The sequence below is a fragment of the Schistocerca nitens genome, chromosome 6 (genome assembly GCF_023898315.1).
Source record: "Schistocerca nitens isolate TAMUIC-IGC-003100 chromosome 6, iqSchNite1.1, whole genome shotgun sequence".
NCBI classification, from domain to species: domain Eukaryota; kingdom Metazoa; phylum Arthropoda; class Insecta; order Orthoptera; family Acrididae; genus Schistocerca; species Schistocerca nitens.
In genome coordinates, this window is record NC_064619.1 from 601,725,549 (window position 1) to 601,749,045 (window position 23,497).

Here is a 23,497-nt window from a genome sequence, read left to right on the forward strand (position 1 = left end):
ATTTTAAATTGTAAGACATTTCCAGCAGCAGATATGGATTCTGACCACAGTTTATTGGTTATGAAATGTAGATTAAAGCTGAAGAAACTGTAAAAAGGTAGGAATTTAAGGAGGTGTACCCTGGATAAACTAAAAGAACCAGAGATTGTAGATACAAGAACTGAGAGATCAAATAGTGAAGGCAGCAGAGGATCAAGTAGGTAAAAAGATGAGAACCATTAGAAATCCTTTGGTAGCACAAGAGATATTGAATTTAATCAATGAAAGGAGAAAATATAAAAATGCAATAAATGAAGCAGGCAAAAGGGAATACAAATTTCTAAAAAATTGGATTGACAGTAATGCAAAATGGCTAACCAGGAATGGCTGGAGGCAAATGTACGAATGTAGAAGCATATATCACTAGGGGTAAGATAGGTACTGCCTACAGGTAAATTAAAGAGACCTTTGGAGAAAAGAGCACCCAAAGCTCACATGGTAAACCATTCCTAAGCAAAGAAGGGAAAGCAGAAAGGTGGAAGCATTATGTAGATGGTCTATACAAGGGAAATGTACTTGGGGACAAGAGGACATAGATGAAGATGAGAAGGGAGATATGATACTGCATGAAGATTTTGATAAAGCCCCCGAGAGTAGACGACATTCCGTTAGAGCTAATGATAGCCTTGGGAGAGCCAGCCATGACAAAACTCTTCCATCTGGTAAGCAAGATGTGTTGAGACTCTCGAAATACCCTCAAACTTCAAGAAGAATATAATACTTCCAATTCCAAAGAAAGCACATGCTGACAGGTGTGAAAATTACTGAACTATCAGTTTAATGATTCATGGTTGCAAAATACTAATATGAATCCTTTACAGAAGAATGGAAAAACTGGCAGAAGCCAACCTCAGGGAACATCAGTTTCAATTCCATAGAAATGTTGGAATATGTGAGGCAATACTGACCCTACGACTTATCTTAGAAGATAGAATAAGGAAAGGTAGACATACGTTTCTATCGTTTGTAGACTTGAGAGAAAGCTTTTGACAATGTTGATTGGAATACTCTCATCTGAATTCTAAAGATGGCAGGGGTAAAATACAGAGAGCAAAAGACTATTTACAATTTGTACAGAAACCAATTAACAGTTATGAGTAGAGGGGCATGAAAGGCAAGCAGTGGTTGAGAAGGGAGTGAGACAAGGTTGTAGCCTATCCCCAATATTATTCAATCTGTATACTGAGCAGGCAGGAAACAAAAGAAAAATTTGGAGCAGGAATCAAAGTCCAGGGAGAAGAATAAAAACTTTGAGGTTTGCTGATGATATTCTGTCAGAGACAGCAAAGCACTTGGAAGAACAGTTGAGTAGAATGGACAGTGTCTTGAAAGGAGGATATAAGAAGAACATCAACAAAAGCAAAACAAGGATAATGGAATGTAGTCAAATTAGATTGGGTGATGTCGAGAGAATTAGATTAGGATATGTGACACTTAAATTAGTAGTTGAGTTTTGCTATTTAGGGAGCAAAATAACTGATGATGGTCAAAGTAGAGAGGATATCAAATATAGACTGGCAATGGCAAGAAAAGCGTTTCTGAAGGAGAGAAAGTTTTTTAATATTGAGTATAGATTTAAGTGTCAGGAAGTCCTTTCTGAAAGTATTTGTATGGAGCGTAGCCATGTATGGAAGTGAAACAGGGATGATAAACAATTTAGACAAGAAGGTAATAGAAACTTTTGAGATGTGATGCTACTGAAGAACGCTGAAGATTAGACGGGTAGAACATGTAACTAATAAGTTACTGAATAGAATTGGGGAGAAGAGTTGTTTGTGGTACAACCTGACTAGAAGAAGGCATCAGTTGGCAGGACACATTCTGAGGCATCATGGGATTGTCAATTTAGTACTGGAGGGAAACGTGAGCGCGGGGAATAGCGGGGTGGGGGTGGGGTGGTGGGGTGGTGGGAGGGGGGGGGGGGGTAGTATGGAGAGCAGCATCAAATCAGTCTTTGGACTGAAGACCACCACCACCACGACAAACAACAACAGCTTCCTGGGCCCACATGAGGTTACTTCTACATCTGATGATGACTTCCCATCCAAGACAACATGCTATGTCCTCCCTACCAAAAAGTTCTCAATCCAGTCACAAACTTCACTTCACCCCCGATATGATTGTACTTTTAACAAGAAGTATAGATGAGGTACGGAATCAAATGCTTCTTGGAAATCAAGAAGTACTGCATCTACCTGACTGCTTTGGTCCAAAGCTTTCAGCATGTCATGTGAGAAAAGTGCAAGCTGGGTGCCACATGATCGACATTTTTGGAATGCATGCTGGTTGGCATTGAGGAGGTCATTCTGTTCAAGATAACTCATTATGTTTGAACTCTGAATATGTTCTAAGATTCAACAGCAAATCAGTGTCAAGGATATTGGATGGTAGTTCTGTGGATCAGTTCTACTACCCTCCTTGTAGACAGGTGTGACTTGTACTTTTTTTTCCAAGAACTGGGCACAGTTTTTTGTTTGAGGGATCTACGATATATTAGTTAGAAGAGAGACCACTCAACTGCAAATTCAGTATAGAAACTGACAGGGATCCCATGGGTCCTGGAACTTTGTTGAAGTTTAACGATTTCCGCTGTTTCTCAACACCACTGACACTAATACTTATTTCATTCATCTTTTCAGTGGTCCTAAGATTAAACTGGGGCAATTCTCCTGGGTTTTCCTTTGTGAAGGAACATTTGAAAGTGAGTTAAGCATTTCAGCTTTTGCTTTGCTACCATCAATTTCAGTTCCTGTCTCTTTCACTAAGGATTGGACGCAAACTTAGGTGCTACTAACTGCTTTTACATACGATCATAATTTCTCCGGGTTTTGTGAAATATCATTTGACAATACTCTGCTACAGTAGTCATGGAAGGTATCATGCATTGCTTTCTTGACAGCAACATGCGTTTCATCTATAGTGCTACACTTTGTTCTACTGGGTATGTATCTATCCACTGTGTGGTCAACTATTTCTTTTAAATTTGAGCCATAATTCCTCTACATGCTTCTGCCCTGTGCTTAAAATTTCAAGTGCCTCATCAAGATATGACACTACCAATTTTTTAATCTAGTTTATTGAAAATATGTAACTTTCTGTTTGTTTTAGTTGTTTATCATTGTTGCCACAATCGTGTCATGGTGCTGATACCAGTTTCGATGCAGACTTCCTCAAAGAGGTCAGGTCTATTTGTTGCCATTAGACCCAATATATTTTTAACATGAGTGGGGTTCCTAACTATCAGTTCTATATGGTTTTCAGAGAAGGCATTAAGTAAAGTTTCACAGGATGTTTACCATTAACAAAACTGAAATTTTCTCAGTTGATTGTTGGATGATAAAAGTCTCCACTGATGATTACAGGATGAATCGGGAACTTATATACTAGTGAACTGATGTTTTCTCTAAAGTTTTCAGTTAGATCAGGGGTTGAGTCTGATGGGAGACAGAACAATCGAATTATCATTCTATGGCCAACTTTGATACTGAGTCTTGTCCCAACAATCTCACAAGCAGCTTCAATTTCTATCTTGATGGAGCTGAGTTTCTTGTCTACTGTGACAAATACACCAACTCCATTTCTCATTTGCCTATTCTTTCAATATACACTTGACTTTTCCCCAAACATCTCACTACTGTCTATTTCATGTTTCCACCAGCTTTCTGTACCGAGTATTATGTGAACTTCACTCATTTTCATGAGTGCTTCAAACTCTTTGCACTTTGTTGTGAATGCTTCCGCAGTTTACCATTAGGATTTTAACACTCTCACCAGCGGGAGGTATTTCTTTCAAACTTGTATCGATACTTCAGGGTTTCCCACAGTTACCATTATATGGATTGGATGGAGAGCCAGCTAAAAAAATAAAACAACCTTGTTTGCACCCCACATACAGTCAACTACCTGAGTAGCAGCCTCCGACTTGTCACAGAACCTTCCTTGGTTCAGTCTTTCAACTTGACTCAGAATTAAAGAGCCACGATCAGTTCTGGGAACAATGCTGCAAATTGTGAGCTTCGTTGACACTTTATGTGCAAGGCTGGTCTTCTCAAACTTCTCTGCCATTCACTGGAATGACTCAAGTATGACCTTGCAGCAAGACAACAGGCATCATGCCATAATCAGCAATTGGTTGCTCCCTGTTCTCTCAATGGCTGCTGAAAATGTGTCTTCAACATGTTGAATCAGATTTACAGGAGAGAACAGCACAGGTACAAGATTCTCAGGAGTTCTTCCAACACAATGACTCACAGCAGCTGCCAATCATTTGACAGTAGTCAGGGCAATTGACAGCTGCTTACAAATGTCAATTACATCCCGTGTCCAAGAACAGCACTCACAGTGGGGCTGCATTTTGCCTCATCTACATGGATACTCTGCAAATCACATTCGAGTGCCTGACATCTCCTGTAGTGTGCAGAAAAAACGAACACCAATACCTTTCCATATGAGCACTGATTTCCCTTATTTTATTATGGCGATCGTTTCTCCCTATGTAGGTCGGCATCAACAAAATAGTTTCACATTCAGAGGAGAAAGTTGGTGATTGAAATTCTGCTGCAACGAAAAACGCCTTTGTTTTAATGATGTCCACCCCTAAACCTGTATCATTTCAGTGGCACTATCCTCCCTATTTTGCGATAATACAAAATGTGCTGCCCTTCTTTGACCTTTTTCAATGTACTCCATCAATCCCATCTGGTAAGAGTCCCATACTGCACAGTAGTATACTAAAAGAGGATGGACAAACTTAGTAGATCTGTTACATTTTCTAAGTGTCCTGACAATAAAACACAGTGTTTGGTTAGCCTTCCTCACAACATTTTCTATGTATTCTTTCTAATTCAAGTTGTTTGTAATTGTAATTCCTAGGTATTTAGTTGAATATATTGTCTTTAGATTCGACTGATTTATCGTGTAACCCAAGTTCAGTGTATTCCCTTTAGCACTCATGTGGATGACCTCATAGTTTTCGTTATTTAGGGTCAACAGCCAATTTTTGCACCATACACTATCTTTTCTAAATCGTTTTGCAATTTGTTTTGATCTTATGATGACTTTACAAGTCGATAAATGACAGCATTATCTCCAAACAACCTAAGATGGGGTCTCCCAAATCTTTTATATAGATAAGGAACAGCAAAGGGCCTATAACACTACATTGGGGAACACCAGAAATCACTTCTGTTTCATTTGGTGACTTTCTATCTATTACTACAAACAGTGACCTCTCTGACAGAACTCACGAATTCAGTCACATAACTGAGATGATATTACACAAGCACACAATTTCACTACAAGCCACTTGTGGGGTACAGTGCCTGGTACAATGTACGACAATGCAACTAACAAATAACATTAAATTAAGCTCACTGATTATCTTTTCATCTGTTGAAGCAAAAAGTTGCTAATTGCCAATCAGAATTGAAGAAAATACGCAAAACAAGATTTATATTAGGACAACACAAAAAACCTGTCGTAAAAATTAGTAGTTTCCAAAAACATTTCTGGGTTAGTTACAGTTGTTAGTAAACTCGAAAAACAGAGTTAATTTACAATAAATGCAGATAATGTATAGGGCTACTGACCTTTAAAAGAGAACTTGATGTATCACAATACCTTAGTTAGAATATCTGCTACAGTAACTAAATCACAAATGCCAATTTATTACAAATTGGTTAAAAATTATGCTGAGGCCAATGGTAGCTTCCAAAATTTTCAAAAATACACTTTTATTTCCGTTGCTATATAACGTGTTCCATTTATCTGATGACCGCCTGCCTGGGGTATTGCAGGCCAGCCATGTACGTCACAACTGCTAGTTCAATGAGTCCATCAGAAACGCACTATGCACCCTCCACCCCTCTTTTTTTTTTTGTGGGTTTTAGCCTGAAGGCTGTACAGACATACGTGCCTTGTTGGACAGTGTCATTTGAGCAGTGAAACAGGTATCACACGTATAACAGTGGAGTTTGCGAATGCAACAATGGCAAGAGCGAATTATTCAACTCCATGAATGTTTATTTACAATTCATATGTATGTACAGAGTCCGCTCGTACTGTTGTTTGAACAGAAGTTTCCAGGTGTTTGAATTCCAAGTAGTGATGCAGTTCACAACTTAGTGAATAAATTTGATGAAACAAGAAGTGTTCACGACAAGAAGTGAAACGACGACATACAGTGCTCACAGAAGCTTGTCTCGATGACATTGGTACTGCCTGTAGAAAGTCTCTTAGATGTCTTTCGCAGCAAACAAATATCGTGCCCCTCTGTACAACGAGGTGCTAAGCTGTTTGGGCTAAGGTCCTTGACGGTGAAATGGATCCTTATCTTATTCTGTTTTCAGATTATGCTTGGTTCCATTTACTTGGTTATGTTAATTCCCAAAACTGTCGACATGAGTGCAGACCTGTTGCACTTCATGAGGAAACCCCTTCATGATCAGAAAATAGGGATGTGGTGACAAGAGATGTCAGAAATGCAAGGAAAATATGGCAGTCAGTTCCAGCATCTCCTTGCATGACTGGGGTTAGTAAAAATTTATTTGCTTATATTTTAAATGTAGTCATGTTGTACACAGCAGTATACGGGTGAGACTGCATCTGATCGCCGGGTAACAGAGCGCTCACTGCCCATCATCTACTGCGCCACACTGGCAGTCGTCAGATAAATGGAACACCCAGTACAATGAAATTCAGGAATGAGTATTCTTTGGCAGAACTTTGAACCACAAACACTGATTTACTACGAAGTATCTTACGTATCCTAAACACTCGTACCAGTAACTTACAAAAATACAGTTTTGTATTCATCCGAAAATTCTCAAAAATAACCTATTCTCATGTAATTGCACAATAAAATTAGAGAACGAGTGTTCCGTACGAGAATAGACCTATTGTTCTCAAAAATTTTGAAGAGCACAAGTAAGTTTAAGTCTACAAGTGACAATAACTGTAAGAGTTTATCGGGACACTTGTGAAAATTTGAAATTTCACAATATATCAAAATACAAACGAGTTATGATACAACCAATAAGATTATGCAGAAGCAATGCGAACAGTGAAATATGCAAACCTAGAACTTCAAATCGGCAAATGAATCTGGTATATGCGGGCTCACACAAAGGAAAATCCTAATACTTGTCATACAAGTGTTTCGGCAGCTTGTGCTCCTTAATCCTGTTGCCAAAAGCAGCTTGGGCTACCTTTGCAACACCACCGCCATCACACCTATATGCCACCAGCTTTAGCCAGCACAAGGTTATTTAAAAATTATGCTTACATTCGAAAATTTTAATTGTGAAATGAAATTAAAATGTTTGATTGTTAAATTATGTTATCTCTAAATTTAAGACAACACTGAGAGTGTTAAATTCATCCAAGAATTCTTCCAGGGAGAGGGGAGGAGATTTACAAGGTTTCCCAAGCCCCCATAAATGACAAATTTTTATTATAACCCTGCCAGAGCCAGGTTCTGTCTGTCAGAAGCCAGAACAAAGGGGCAGTGATAGAGGAGTAACACCTCTTTAAAAAAAACCTTGGTTCAGCTGGCCTAGCTGATAGTACCTTGTGAGGGCCCCTGCCAGAGTGATGGTGAAGATGGCCAATGGTTTTGAAGGCGGAAGACAACCATGTCCCAACAGTGGATAAAGCAGGTGAACTATCTTCCTGTAGCAGTGTCTGTTCTTCAGAGAAGCAGCTGCGAAGGGGGTCTGACTCCAGAGGAGCAGCCTATTATCAAGCGCCGGGGCGTACAACCTCGGTTCTATTAACGGGAAGGATTTGTTTGACTCACACTAGTTGGAACAACCAAGCATCATGGAATGTCATCACAAAAACGACACTACCCCGGGTAGTACATCTTTGAGGGAATCTACCACTCATAGGACTGCAATCAGGCCTATGGACTCTGGGGAGCCTGAAACTAGATGCTTTGAAGACATGACCCTGCATACGAAATTCAAGACGAAACAGAATTACTATTTTGGGACTCTGAATGTCAATTCTCTATTGTAAGTCGGATAACACAAAGAGTTGACTATGACAATGGACAAACATAACCATCTTGGCCATTCAAGAAACCAGATACCTAGATGAAGACAGGATTTATAAAGGCAAAAGGGCAGTCAAAATAGGTAAGAACATGCCTGTACTTGGCACAGCTTTTGTTGTTCGTAAAAAGGTTGTCAGTTCAATCGTAGAGTTCTTCAGCGCTTCTGAGAAACTTTCTATCCAAACTCTCAGTTGTGGTAACAAAGGATACACACTGATCAAGGCGCATGCACCAATCAATGAAGACAACAGACGACGTAATCCTGAGAATGTTGAACAGTTCTGGGACCTTCTTGAAGAAAAGTTAGAGAAAATACCAGCTAAGAACATAAAAGATCCTACTAGGTGACTTTAATGCTCAGTTGGGAATAGAACCGCAATTCAGATTAACAAATGGAATGTATCCAGATCACAAGATGACTAACAGAAATGGTATAAGACTCATCAATCTGTGTCGATCCTTCAATCTTCAGATAATGTCAACATTTTACAAACACAAGCCAAGTAAATAGAAGAACTGGCGATCACCAGGCAATGTGTGTGTGGAGCGAAACAGATTGGTCATGTAGCAATCTCTAGGAGAGCAGTTAAGGAAATAATCAATGTTAAAGTACAGAGCGGTGCCCAGTTTGACTCTAATCATTACCTCTCCATGATCAAAATGAATTTCATCCTCCTCAATAAGGCCGTGAAAACCAGAAATAAAATTCATAAATATGACGTTGCGAAGCTCAAGATCAATCTAAACGTATTGGAACAATACCACCAGAAACGGACATTTGAATCTCATAAATGGATTGACATCGTCTCCAAGATCCAACAAGCACTTAATACTGCAGTCCTGACAGCTAAAAAGATAAAGCATAGATGGTGGAATGAGGTTTGTGATGAGGTGGTGGCCCAAAGAACAAATGGCTGGCAAAAGTGGAACTAACGAGGAGACCTGAAGATTTTGATGTATTCCGTGAAGTTCGAAAATATGCGGCCAGAAATTTATGAAGGGTTAAGCAATTGTATGGAAAACAGCAGTTAGAGCAGAGTGATCAGGATTTCCATAAAAACAATACCAGATACTTCTATCAGACGTTCAAGTCGAATTTGAAAGTACACCAAGACCCTAGTCTTTGTTTTAGAGACAAAAATGGAAAGCTCGGCCTGACCAACAAAGAAAACTGCACGATCATGTCTCGTTATTTTGAAAACCTACTTAATTGTGATGAACCGAAAGAAAGATTTCCTTTATGTGCCCCAATCCACTACCTACCCAACTCATCTCCACCTGGTAAAGAGGAGACCAAAGAGATCATCAACAACCTTAAGAATAATAAGGCAGGTGGAGAAGATTCAGTAGTGGTGGAACTACTGAAGCTGGCAAATAGTGAAACTCTATATGTACTAGTTCAACTTTTTGAGGAGATCTGGAACAATACCAACTGAATGGCAGTCAGCTTTAAGTCTATGAGTATAGGGGCCAAGTTTCGACATTATAATACAGTTGTAGAACCTGAGGACTTGTATGCATCAAACTTTGACCATGAAAAGAGAAGGTGAAGCTGAGCGGCTGGAAAAGCGAGACCGTAGGCTATTAAGGAAAATCCTAGGTAATAGATGGGTTGATGGACAATGGCAAATGAGAGCAAACGAGGACCTGTACAGCAAGACACAACCTATCGCAGCGTCCATTAAGAGGAGACGATTGTTATTTTACGGTCACCTCATGAGGATGGACGGTTATCGACTGACAAAAATAATATGGAATTTCATCCAGTCTAAAAAAACAAGGCTGAGATGGTTTGAAGAATGTGAAAAAGATCTTAGGCACACTGGTATCGCAGAGAGAGAAATTCCTGACAGGAACAAATTTAGAAGATTGGTAAACAACTACCAAGGATTTAAAATGGCATCAACATCTGAAAGACGGAGAAGACCTTTGACCGAAGAGCATAAACAGGCACTTCTTGATGGACTCAGAAGATACTGGCAGGAAGTCAAAGCTTGAACAAGAACAAGACCTAGACACTAAAATGAAATTGGTTTTTACCACGTAGTCCATAGAGGCTCAACTCGATAAAGAAAGTAAAATAATATATTTTATAAAGTTGCCACCTTTTTCATCCATCACCTTTTAGCTGATACAACAATTGACTGGTTCAGGAATAGGCTGAATGACCGCAGCAAAGCCAACTTGCCAGTCAAATCATGTCACAGAATCCCTGACTTTTTTGACTGAGGGCTCTCTGAGCCGTTACCAAATAATGGCTCTCTTCCTTTTCGAACAGCTGCCTAGGGCAGATGCTAAATAGCTTAGTTTCTTTACCGTGGCATTTTCCCTTCTCCTCCAAAAGGTGTCTCAGGCTGCTGAAATCATCTTCTCTTGTCCTCCTGGAATCCTCACCATGAACAAATAAACCAATACAGTTTATTTTTCTGAACCTCTTAATTACAACCCCGCACCTGTTTCTATTCCTGACTACAACACAGAGAGAGTATAGGTATCCAGCCTCTTTACACAGTATATCTTCCTTTCTGCAGTTAATATTCACAATTACTGGTTTCAAACAACTTTCAGCTGTTGAGTGGTACATGCGTGCTGTTATTGTTGATGAATGACCATCATTGGGCCTTACCCTGAACACTTCTATAGTTAATAAATGTTATGTTTAAAATTTCCTTTTCTGTCATATTATGATGCTTACCACCCTTACAAGGGCCCTGGCATGGTTTCATGTTTTAGTACCTCTCACTGCTCATCCAATACACATAGGGGCTTCTCCAAATTAAATAAATTCACACGCATGGGCCACGCATAGTTTGTAACCCAAGGAACTTGATTAGTGTGTGTCATACATGTATTACCTTTAAGAGGCTCCCTATATTTCTCCACCAGACTTCACAGATGAAGAAATCACCTACCGAGATTGGTATACTGGCACGTTTCCGAGGTGCCGAAACAAAGCCGCCAACCCGCAACATAGCATCACTATGCAGGTCACCGCTCCAGCTCTGCAGGCACAAGGGCCAAAGTCAGTTGAACATTGTCTGACCTCCAGGAAGCAGGCCAACTCAGACAGTGCACACAAGGGCAGTAGAGGCCGCCACATCTATGGAGGGAGAAAGGGGGCAAGGGAGTGGTAGAGAGGGGAGAAAGGGGGCAAGGGAGTGGGAGAGAGGGGAGAAAGGGGGCAAGAGAGTGGGAGAGAGGGGACAAAGGGGGCAAGGGAGTGGGAGAGAGGGGAGAAAGGGGGCAAGAGAGTGGGAGAGAGGGGAGAAAGGGGGCAAGAGAGTGGGAGAGGGGGTGGGGGAGGAGGGGGTGGGGGAAGGAGGGAGTGGGGGGGAAGAGGGAGTGGGGGGGAGGATGGAGTGGGGGTGAGGATGGAGCGGGGAAGGAGTGACAGCGGGGAAGGAGTGACAGCGGGGAAGGAGTGACAGCGGGGAAGGAGTGACAGCGGGGAAGGAGGGAGAGGGAGGGAGAGATGGGAAGGAGGGAGAGGGGGCGAGAGAGGGGGGAAGGAGGGAGAGGGGGCGAGAGAGGGGGGAAGGAGGGAGAGGGGGCGAGAGAGGGGGTTAAGGAGGTGGAGGGCGAGAGAGGGGGTAAAGGAGGTGGAGGGCGAGAGAGGGGGTAAAGGAGGTGGAGGGCGAGAGAGGGGGTAAAGGAGGTGGAGGGCGAGAGAGGGGGGTACAGGAGGTCGAGGGCGAGAGAGGGGGGTACAGGAGGTCGAGGGCGAGAGAGGGGGGTACAGGAGGTCGAGGGCGAGAGAGGGGGGTACAGGAGGTGGAGGGCGAGAGAGGGGGTACAGGAGGTGGAGGGCGAGAGAGGGGGTACAGGAGGTGGAGGGCGAGAGAGGGGGTACAGGAGGTGGAGGGCGAGAGAGGGGGTACAGGAGGTGGAGGGCGAGAGAGGAGGTACAGGAGGTGGAGGGCGAGAGAGGGGGTACAGGAGGTGGAGGGCGAGAGAGGGGGTACAGGAGGTGGAGGGCGAGAGAGGGGGTACAGGAGGTGGAGGGCGAGAGAGGGGGTACAGGAGGTGGAGGGCGAGAGAGGGGGTACAGGAGGTGGAGGGCGAGAGAGGGGGTACAGGAGGTGGAGGGCGAGAGAGGGGGTACAGGAGGTGGAGGGCGAGAGAGGGGGTACAGGAGGTGGAGGGCGAGAGAGGGGGGGCAAGGAGGTGGAGGGCGAGAGAGGGGGGGCAAGGAGGTGGAGGGCGAGAGAGGGGGCAAGGAGGTGGAGGGCGAGAGAGGGGGCAAGGAGGTGGAGGGCGAGAGAGGGGGCAAGGAGGTGGAGGGCGAGAGAGGGGGCAAGGAGGTGGAGGGCGAGAGAGGGGGCAAGGAGGTGGAGGGCGAGAGAGGGGGCAAGGAGGTGGAGGGCGAGAGAGGGGGCAAGGAGGTGGAGGGCGAGAGAGGGGGGAAGGAGGTGAAGGGCGTGTGAGGGGGGAAGGAGGTGGAGGGCGAGAGAGGGGGGAAGGAGGTGGAGGGCGAGAGAGGGGGGAAGGAGGTGGAGAGCGAGAGAGGGGGGAAGGGTGAGAGAGGGGGGAAGGGCGAGAGAGGGGGGAAGGAGGGGGAAGGGCGAGAGAGGGGGGAAGGAGGGGGAAGGGCGAGAGAGGGGGGAAGGAGGGGGAAGGGCGAGAGAGGGGGAAGGAGGGGGAAGGGCGAGAGAGGGGGGAAGGAGGGGGAAGGGCGAGAGAGGGGGGAAGGAGGGGGAAGGGCGAGAGAGGGGGGAAGGAGGGGGAAGGGCGAGAGAGGGGGGAAGGAGGGGGATGGGTGAGAGAGGGGGGAAGGAGGGGGAAGGGTGAGAGAGGGGGGAAGGAGGGGGTGAGAGAGGGGCAGGGGGTGAGAGAGGGGGTAGGGGGTGAGAGAGGTGTAGGGGGTGAGAGAGGGGGTAGGGGGTGAGAGAGGGGGTAGGGGGTTATTAGCAGATGCAGGGTATAAATCATCTTCCATAAAGACTCTTCGTAATTTCTTATATATATATATATATATATATATATATATATATGTTTCTTGGTACATCCTTCCCTGAAGGGACATCATTTGTATTAATGCAAGTGTAACATGATAAAAGACATAGGATTTAACTTAGGAATATGGCCATTAACACATGTTGTACAGAATACCACATTTACCTGATTATAAAGCAAGGTTTTTTCCCCCAAATTCATCATTCTAAAAATACAAGGTCATCTTATATTCGCAGATTAAACTATTGCTGCCGAGGTAAACATTTTTACTTTGTTTAATAGAGTACATAGGTTGTGTTACACTTAGAAATGAAACTTTGGCTATTGAGGTCACATTGAGATTTATTTTGAAGAATTTGTAAGGGCAGGGCCGGGCAAATGATACTTACATTCAAACATGCTCAAGATTCCCAAATATGCCAAAGTGCTTGATACAGTATCGATGTTGCTTGAACAATCAATTGACTGACTCGCACAGTGCTTGTGCAAGGGAAATACAAGAAACTATGGACTAGCCACCATAATTTACAAGTTATTGCTCTTGTTGAAATTTAGCAATTTTTTGAAACATAGGAGGAAAAAGCACTAAATTTCATCATCTTACAAATTCTTGTTGTATCTGAACAAGTTTGTAACAAACGTTTTCAGATGTGCATGAATGCCATGCACAAATATTACTGCTGCCCCCAAACGTTCTTCAAAAAATCACTTTATTCTAAACCCAGAATCAATATTTTATTTGACTATGAGATACTGTAATAAATAGTAAAAGGTTGCAAATGAGAAATTTGGTCTGAACACTGGTTACATTACCAGCTTTTAATCAGTTTTAGAACAGGTGATGGTGACATACAGATGAAACAAGAAGAAAAATTAATTGAGGATGAAATCTCTAACAAAATAAATCATATTAAACTGACTAATTGTTGTGGCGAGAATAATTACAGCAACAAGATCCATCGTGGAGATAGTATCAACAGATGTCACTCGATTGCAGGACAAACAGAAGTTCAAAACTGGAACTGAATCATTGTGATTTTTTATTTATGTATTAGTTGCTGTTGTTACATGACTTGCACCCTACAAGCTCCTGCAGTCAGCATAGCGCTACAGAAGGGTTGGAGGGGAACAATGATACCAGCTTGGCTGAGTGCAGGTATGGAAGTAGTGAGTGGGGAATACAATACATCACGTTGAGCAACATGGGAATCTATGCTATGTACCTTGTCTTTTTAGGAACATCTAACACATTTACACTGCAGTTTGCTTGAGTCTATTTGTGGCTGTAATTGAACTGACTTTAAAACTGGACAAATACTTAAAAATAGCACCCATTTCTGCAGAAGACTGTGAAAGTCTAGATGAGGATCAGTGGCGTACTTAGATGTTTCTTGCTCTAATGTTGGTGGTGTCACCATGACATATGATAGGAGCAAAACAGGTGTGCTGTATGCTGGTTGTGGCAATGAAGATATAAATTTCAGAGTTATGCTACTAGGATGATGGTGATTAAAAATAGTGATACCACTGACAACAAGGTTAATAAGCGAAAAATGTAGAAAAGAAAATCGTCCGGAAATGAATATAAACGATCTCTCTCTATTTTATTTCACGTTGTATTATCAAAATGTAGAAAATTAATAAATGGGATAAATTTAGAATAGCTATAATGTTAACTTTTTAGGCAAAGTTTATGTCAATAAAACAGTTTATAATTTTGATTAGCAAGAACATGTTAAGAAGATTTTCCCCAAGAATGTTTTTCGAAAAAAAGACTTTCACTTTATAATCAAGGTCATCTTATGCTCAGGTAAATATGATACATGCTTCATGGGGAACCAGAGACAATGAAAGCCTGAAGTTGTCTCAACAATTACGGCCACTGACGTTCAATAGAGAAATTAAGACATATTCTCACAAAAATTTGTTTTTAGTCTATAGTGTCACTTTTAGTTATTTACACCACAAACAAAACAGTCCAGTATAAACAATATGCATTAATATTTCAAACCGTCACAAATGTATAAAAATTTTATTTGTACACTTGGTTAAAACTAGAAATGCAGATTTCTTATATAGTTCATGGTGTACATCACAAACTTGGCATCTTAAATGTGCAAAAAAGAGCACTTCTTTCATAGACCCTGAAATTTCACATAAAACATGTTTATCTTTCTTCGAGAGTAACTATGCAATAAGCAGACAAAATCGAACAGTGCACAGGAACAACTTATGCAAGATAAGTTGTTTTGTAGTTCATTTACATCTGAAACTAAAAACAAAATTGTTTTCTCTTGAGAAAGAGTTCAACATTATCACACTGTGGTAACAGGTCCCAAAAATTAATTAATTTAGCACTGCACATTGGAATCTGCTTCATAAACTTCCATCAGCTTCTCCATTATTTCCCACAACTTTTCCTTTGACAGGTCTTCAACAAATGCCTGAAATAGAGAGATAGTTTGTAAGTCATGTAGAAAAGGAGAGAAATTAATTAAAGGTACCAAGAAAATAACTACTTACAGAATACCAAGGAGTTTCCTCTCCTTCATCTGTCAATGGTACCTGGACACCATAGCACTGAAGTGCCAGATTTATGCATGCAACAGCTATATGCTGAGGTTCATAGTCCAGTACTGCTGGGTCATAATGGAAATCCTGGAATTAAATGGAACAAAGTTTGTATTTTCACTTTTCAGTTTCTCATAGTCCTCCCTTCGCATCTAACATGGACTATGCATGCTACCTTCGGACAACATGGTTTATCAATACAGTCAACAATTATACCTAGTATTAACGAAACTTGTGGCTTAACAGGAGCATTGCTCTTTAAGTATTATTTCCTCTCCCCATCTCTCTCCACTTTTTTCTCATTACATTTTATATGTAATTTATCACATCAACAATGAGTTCTGAATCTTGTGCATAAATTGAAACACTGGACCCAATAAACATTATACTGTCCTTAAGGTACTTTCTTTTAATTTTATCTGTAAAAACATAAACATCTCCTTAAAAAGAAGGGTTCTTCTATAATCCACTAAATAATGATTCAATGTGTTTAAATGTGTTCAAATGGCTCTGAGCACTATGCGACTTAACTTCTGAGGTCATCAGTCGCCTAGAACTTAGAATTAATTAAACCTAACTAACCTCAGGACATCACACACATCCATGCCAGAGGCAGGATTCGAACCTGCGACCGCAGCGGTCGCTCGGCTCCAGACTGCAGCGCCTAGAACCGCACGGCCACTCCGGCCGGCTTTAAATGTGCTGTAGTCATAAATTCCACTGTACAAAAAATTAATAGCACATAAAAATTGCAATATCTTTTTCTGCCTTTATCTTCCCCTTTCTAACCTTCACCAAATAATCCTCTTTCCTCCCTGAAGAAGGACCATCCAAACTTTGTAAACTAGGATTACTATTTTCCACAGTAAATTTATCTACTGGCAAAGGTAGAAATTTTGACTTGACATTAAGTAATGGCCAACCTTTATGTCACCACATGATTTTAATAATTTTCTTACTTGAATTTTCTCTTTGTTGTATTTGATGCCTGGGAAATCTTGAAGATGCCCTTTACTTTTGTGTCCTGTCCAGAGTTTGAAAGGAATCCAAGAAAAACATTCTGAGAAATTTCATCACTATCATCATTAGTAGTATTAGAAATGAAAAAAATTCAACCAATTATGATGGGTTACAGAGACAGTCAGTGACAGAACAGCCACGTTCATACAGTTATCAACAGCAGTGTAACTCCCATTGTTATAGGGTGACAACCTCTGAATCAACACACAACCTGGGGGTAGAACATAGAAAAGAGCACTTTAAATCAGCTCAAAGTATCTATCTGCAAATCATAGAGAGATAATGCTGGTTGTATTTAGTCTACACAGTGCACATATTGATAGTAAGAGATAATTTAATTCTACAAATAAAATCACTCCTCCATTATGGAATTGCTTCAGCCAAATATGTATCTTGTATTCTGGGGTCTACCAGTACTACCCGATACACAACCTAGCTAGAAAGATCTCCTCACGGCAAGAGGACCAAGAGGTGGTCATCCAGTTCACTGGGAGAGGCTTAATAACCTGGAGCTTGTTTCCATGAAGAGAGGACCAGTAGTGATGCCAAACTGACAGCACCTGCTGACAGATGACAACACAGAGTTGCTGGAGGGAATGTAAGACCTAGCAGGCTGATATACAAGGACTGCAGCCTTGGCAGCAGTGTCAGCAGCTTCATTTCCACACTGCCATGACCAGGAACCCACATAAATATCACAGTGGCTCCATCAAGAGTGAGCAAGTGACAGCTTTCCTGAACCTGTTGCACTAAGGGATGAAAAGTGTGCAGCACACAGAGGCTTTGAAGGGCACTGAGAGAGTCGGAGCAGATGACGCAATTGAAAAGCCTGTGCCGCTGGATGTACTGTGTGGCCCGATACAGGGCAAAGAGCTCTACTTTCAATAGTGAGCAGTGTTCCAGAAGCCGATACTGAAAAACATCAGTGCCAATGACAAAGGCTCACAACACCACAGTCAGATCGAGAGCCATCAGTTTACACAAAGGTGCTAACGCGAAAATCCATGCGAAGGTCATGAAACTGAAAGCGATAGAGGGAGGCTGGAGCAGTGTCCTTAGGAAGTGAATGAAGGCCATGGTGAACACGGGCCACTGCACGAAGCCAAGATGGTGAAGGGTTCACACACACTGGGAAAGTTGCCGGGAGCGTGAAGTCAAGCTGCTGAAAGCAAACTCCAGGAGGTAACAGGGAAGCACTACGTACTGGTGATCAAAGGTGTCATCGAAGGAGGCACAGGATGGGTGGCCACGCATGGCGGACAAACAGCACATTTATCTGCTGAGGAGAAAGTGTAAGAGGCACAGACGTGCAGATGCATAAACCAAACACCCATAGTATAGTTTCGAAAGGACAAGGGACCAGTACAAATGGAGGAGGGTGGTTTGATCTCTTCCCCAAGAAGTACCACTGAGGACACACAGGACATTTAGGGACTGCATACAGTGGGCTGTCAGGTAAGACGTGGGAGGACCAATAAAGTTTCCTATCGAGTATGAACCCCAGAAATTTTGCAGTTTCAACAAAGGGAAGAGCAACAGGCCAAAGATGTAAAGGCAGTGGAAGAAACCAAATGCACCGCCAGAAATTATACAAATGGTTTCGTCAGTGGAAAAACGAAAGCTATTGTCAATGGTCCATAAGTAAAGACGATCATGACATTGCTAAAGAAGCTGCTCAATGAGACAAATCCATGGAAAACTGCAATAGATGGAAAAATCGTCGTTCAGAAAGGGAGCCAGAGATGCCTGGCAGGAGTCAGACCAATAGGGTTAATGGAGACAACAAAGAGTATGACGCTCAGGACGGAACCCTGAGGCACAATGTTTTCTTGGATAAGGCAGAACCCACACATACTTTGAAATCTCAGTCTTTTGAAAATTCCTGGAGGAAATGGGGCATGCGGCCATGGAAGCCCCATGTGTAGAGAGTACAGAGAATACCAGTCCTCCAACAAGTGTCTTAGGCTTTCTCCCAATTGAAAAACACGGCCACAATCTGGGATTTCTGCAGATAACCACTGATGACATGGGTGGACAAAGTGACAAAACTGTCAACTGCAGAATGGCGCACTCAAAATCCACACTGTGCAGTGGTTAGTGAAGTGCGAGTCTTGAGTCACCATACCAGCCAGGCAGGAATCATATGTGCCATCACCTTCCAAACACAGCTGATGAGAGAAATGGAGCAGTAACTAGGAGGAGGGTGTTTGTCCTTACCAGGATTAGTATGGATACGACAGTGGCTTGACGCCAGTGTCTGGGAAACATGCCCTCCCCCCAGATGCGGTTGAACGTATGAAGCAGAAAGTGCTTGCATGCAAGAGAAAGGCACTGCAACATCTGAATGTTAACATCGCCTGTCCCTGTGGTTGGAGGATTAGGATGAAGGGAGATCATGATCTAGCTCCCTGATAGTAAAGGCGGAATTGCAGCACTCATGATTCTGAGAAGAGAAGGGTATTGCCCTTGCCTCCTCTGCTCGTTTCCGATGGAGGAAGCTAGGGTGATAGTGTGAGAAGCTCGAAATCTCCGCAAAATGGCGGCCCAAGGTGTTTGAGAGATAACTATAGGGTCCCCTATGACATCATTGGCTATTGTCACACTGGAAACTGGGGAATGGGTCTTGGTCCCATAGAGCCATTGGACAAGGGCACAACAGAAGAGGGAGTGGAAGTGTTAGAAGAACTAGTAAATGAAATCCAGCTATCCCGCAGGACAAAGCGACACTGTGCACTCAACTGTTTATAATGGATGCCAGTTTGCCATTGTAGAATGATGGTTAAAAAGGCAGTGAGCATGTCTCCACCCATGAATTGCACCACGGGACCAGGACATGGTGTGGTAAAGAGGAAGTATGAAGAATAACATTTGTAAGATATTCTACCTGGTCATCAGAACTGGGGAAATGTTTGTCGAAGGTCGCCAGGGAGGAACAAAGCCTCCAGTCTGCCTTAATAAAATGCCATTTCAATGTGCACGTAGGTGGGGCTAGGAGTCAGCAAACGGATAGCACACGGGAAATGCTTGCTCGAGTTTTTGTCAGAGAGAACGGACCACTTGAGACGATGGACAAGCTGGGCGGTGCTGAAAGAAAGGTCAAAATGCATGGCATCTGGAAGCACGTGGGTGCTCCTGTGTTAAGGCAGAGAAGGTTACGTTGATTGAGGTCAGCAACGAGGGCACCTCTGGAAAGGTTCTTAGAGAACCCTGAAGGGGATGGTGCGCAATAAAGTCACTGAGCAGCAGAAAGGGGTGAGGTAGCTGCCCAATAAGCTGCAGGAAGTCTGCCCTGGTGACATCGAATGACAGGAAGGTGTAAACAGTAAAAAGGGAAGAGGTCAAGTGACGAAGGAAAAGGAGAACTGCAACAGCTCGAAGGAGGGTAGTCAGGGAGATGGATTGACTATGATCATCATCCCATAAGAGCAGCATGACTCGCCCATGAGGTGAAATGCCATCCTCAGGGGGAAGGTCAAAACAGACCCAGAAGAAATGTGAGAGCTCAAAAAGGTTGTGAGGATGCAATTTTGTTTCCTGGAGGCAGAGAACAAGTGGACGCTGCAATTCTAAGAGCAGCTGTAAATCCTCTTTGTTTGACTGAAGGCCACAAACGTTCCACTGAAGAGCCATAATGAGGAACAGGGAGGAGGTAAAAAAAAAAAATGAAGGGGTTTCACCTCGTCGGCTGCTGAAAGCCAACCTTCAAAGACTCACTACTACAGGGTGCAGAGGCTGGAGGATCCTGTTCTCTGAAATATACAGAGGTGTTTGCATTCTCCATCTGTCAATCTGCTGAATAGATGGCAGAAAAAATATTTGGTGGTGTGCAGCAGTGAAACGGAGGTCGGCTGGGTGAGGATATCATGTGGCGACACTGTCGAAGAGGATCTCAGAGTCAGCGAAGGGGAAGACCGTTTGCCTTTGTTTGACTTCTTGGAGTCTTTTTTGGTTCGCAGAGGAAGACTCGCATGTTTGTTGGCTGGAGGGACTTAGGAAGTCTTCGCAGGAGTATTTGTTCTGTTCTTTCCACCCTGCCTGTTGTGTAGCAGGTGACTTCGCCCCGTGAGGCGAAAGTTTGGTAGCTTGTTGCTCAGCTGGACGAGGAGACATCAATGCTACTATGAATCTGGACAATTTCACAACCGTATTGTTGAATTTGAGGTGGCATGTCTGCGTGGCCACGCCCTTCATGGAGTGAGATGTAGCAAGAACAGGGTTTGTGACTAGCCAGTAACTTGCAAGCGACCAGGTAAGGGACTTTTTTTCTTTATTCGGATCTCCTGGACAGCCCGCTCCTCAAGATACATTGAATGACCTCGAGACGGTGTAGCATGTTCACCATTGCAGTTAAACAGCGGGGAGAATGAGGTGGACAATTGCCCTTGTGAGCACCCCTACGACAGGTTACATATTTGGCCAATTGTTGACAGGACACACTAGTGTGGTTGAAATGATGACACTGGTAGCAGCATATCGGGTTTACAATGTATGGTCAGACTGTGATAACTTCACAGCCTCCGTTGATTTTGGGCAGAAGCACCACTCTATCAACAGTTAGAAAAAGAGTGCACGTGGGAACTAAGGATGCATATACCTTTTTCATCAACCAATGGACTGCAATGACATCCAGATCAGAGTGGTAAAAGAATTCAGACTTCTATGGGCATCAACACAAACAGGAAAGTCATGCAGAAGCAAAAAGCAAAGTGCCGTTGCGTAAAAGAAATCAGGATTTCTCAGGGTCAGCAATTGCATCAACATCTTACTGAATAAGAAATGGGTTTATCATTGCAAAGGACTAACTGTCTTCAGTACGTGAAACCATGAGGAACATGCTGCAGCTGGGAAGGTCTTTGAATCAAGAGCTCCATTCTGTTTACGTTTGGTCGATGTTGACTGTGAAGATGATGGTTGGCTCATTGCGAGAAAATCCCCATGATTGCCAGTGTCTCTGATGGCACATGCCTTCCAACTGGGGGACTCCCCTCAGAGGGAGGACTAACCCACCTCAGGTCACACCTCCCGAACACCTGACAGAGGACAAATTGGCGACTTAGGAAGGTAGCAGCTGAAGTAATCACCCCTTCCAGGACTTTGCCTGTACCAGAGGATATGTGTGAACAGCACCTGCTGGGGCTGGGAATTACACGTTACTCAATCACCTGTTAGCCATCAGACATGTTGGCTGGCCTTAAGCAGCCCATTGGGAAGAGGAAGAAAAAGAAGAACCTCAAACGTTGAAGCGGAGGAAGGATAGGAGAAAGTGAATGAAGAAAAAAGGAATAACAAAAATGTGATACTGTTCTGATGCCAGCTACTGAAAGTGTGAAACACATTCTCAAAAACAGCCCAGACATGTTCCCCAAGGGAGCGGAAAAGGAATAGCAGGAGGATAGACATGCAGCACCAAAGGGAAAAGATGCTGCAATGGCTGGGGCCTCTTGGTAGCCAAGCATGAACCTGCCAATGAGTGGCAAGCCCCCAGGGAGGGGCATAAGAAGTGAATTTGAGCTTAAGTGTAAGTCACTAAAAGAGCATTACTCAAGATGCTTGGGAAAATTTTGTTGTTCAGACTGCATGTATCAAATTCGTAGCTAATGTTGTTGATCTGATACTCGAAAAAACACTCATTTGGTTGTAGAATGAAATTGCAGGATTTTATTATTAAAGCACCAAGGACATGTAAAAAGGCATTCACACAAGAAGGATGCCAAGAACCAACTAACTGCCTGCTCCACTATGAAGATAAAATACACTCAAAGAAGCTAGTCCAACAGATAATGTTGCATGTAAATGATACTGTGGGTGCAAAATCTCTACAACTTTGTATGAACATAGCTGCAGGTATGAGGTATGACACCATCTGTAAAATGTATGTGAAAGTTAAACTATTTTCCTGTATTTTTGACTGATTTGTGTCTCTTATCACCTGTGCATACGATTTTCAACATAATAAGACTTTGGAGGTACATTCAGGACTTCAAAGGTTATAGTTATTCCGGGAGAACTAACTACTCTCTAAAGTGAAATTGAATGAGGATTTATAACTCATTCTAAGAAATAAATAAATAGATAATCTTAGATTTTTTAGTGATCAGCATTTTGAAGCTTGTGTTGTAGAAGTAGAAATTCATGGGAGGTAAAATGCAGCAGTCACAAATTAACTAATGCGTGTTGCTATCAAACGATGCACGAGTATATTCTGGGGAATTGTGTTCTGTTTTAAGAAAAGTTAGTTTTTCACACACCTGGAAGTTGGTGACATCATATCTCTTGAACCAAGTGTTGTACCATGATACAACTTTGCAGGTACACACGGTGCTATTACGTGGACACTGTCGACAAAATTAGTTACAAATACAGCTAGTAGTAAAGAAGAAATAAATTAAAATGTCAAGGCCAATGTGACTGTTTTACTGAATGAACAGTACAAATGTAGTAAGTGATAAACTTTTTTCTTTCATCATTTTGGGGTGGTGCCAGCAAGAAAACGTTTTGTAAGGTTTGAAGTTGTGTATATTGTTTGTTGCAAATCACCAAATGCTCTCATTCTCAAATACAGAATTAGTGTAGTCTGGATATGTGCATGCGGTGGGTTATGCTGACTCATGACATATATACATTTTATAGCTGTAATACTTGCCTTCTGCATTGAACTTTTCATATCAGATTATACCTCTATGTGAATAGATTGTGTCAGCATTTTAAATTCTTATATTTGTTCATTATTTATGTGAAATACTGAAAATCAAATTTTTGTTGCCTCTGAAAGCCATTAGACAGAGAAGTGGTGTTAAAATTAATCGTCATTTATACTGGTTCGTTGTCCAGTTCTTGTGCTGGTGCATTTCCAGTCCTGTT

The 23,497-nt window shown here is 42.5% G+C and overlaps 1 protein-coding gene across 3 annotated transcripts in view; it reads right to left on the bottom strand.

Annotated features, from left to right (window-relative positions):
- Nucleotides 1-14,735: 14,735 nt before the first annotated feature.
- Nucleotides 14,736-23,497, bottom strand: part of LOC126262928 (cyclin-Q) — a 59,435-nt gene continuing 50,673 nt past the window's right edge. For all 3 annotated transcript variants that reach the window (XM_049959853.1, XM_049959854.1, XM_049959855.1), the window contains 2 exons: nt 15,569-15,703; nt 14,736-15,489 (listed from right to left, as the gene is read on the bottom strand). In XM_049959853.1, coding sequence (XP_049815810.1) covers nt 15,397-15,489; nt 15,569-15,703 — 228 coding nt within the window. In that variant the 3' untranslated portion in view covers nt 14,736-15,396. The remainder of the gene's footprint in view (nt 15,490-15,568; nt 15,704-23,497) is intronic.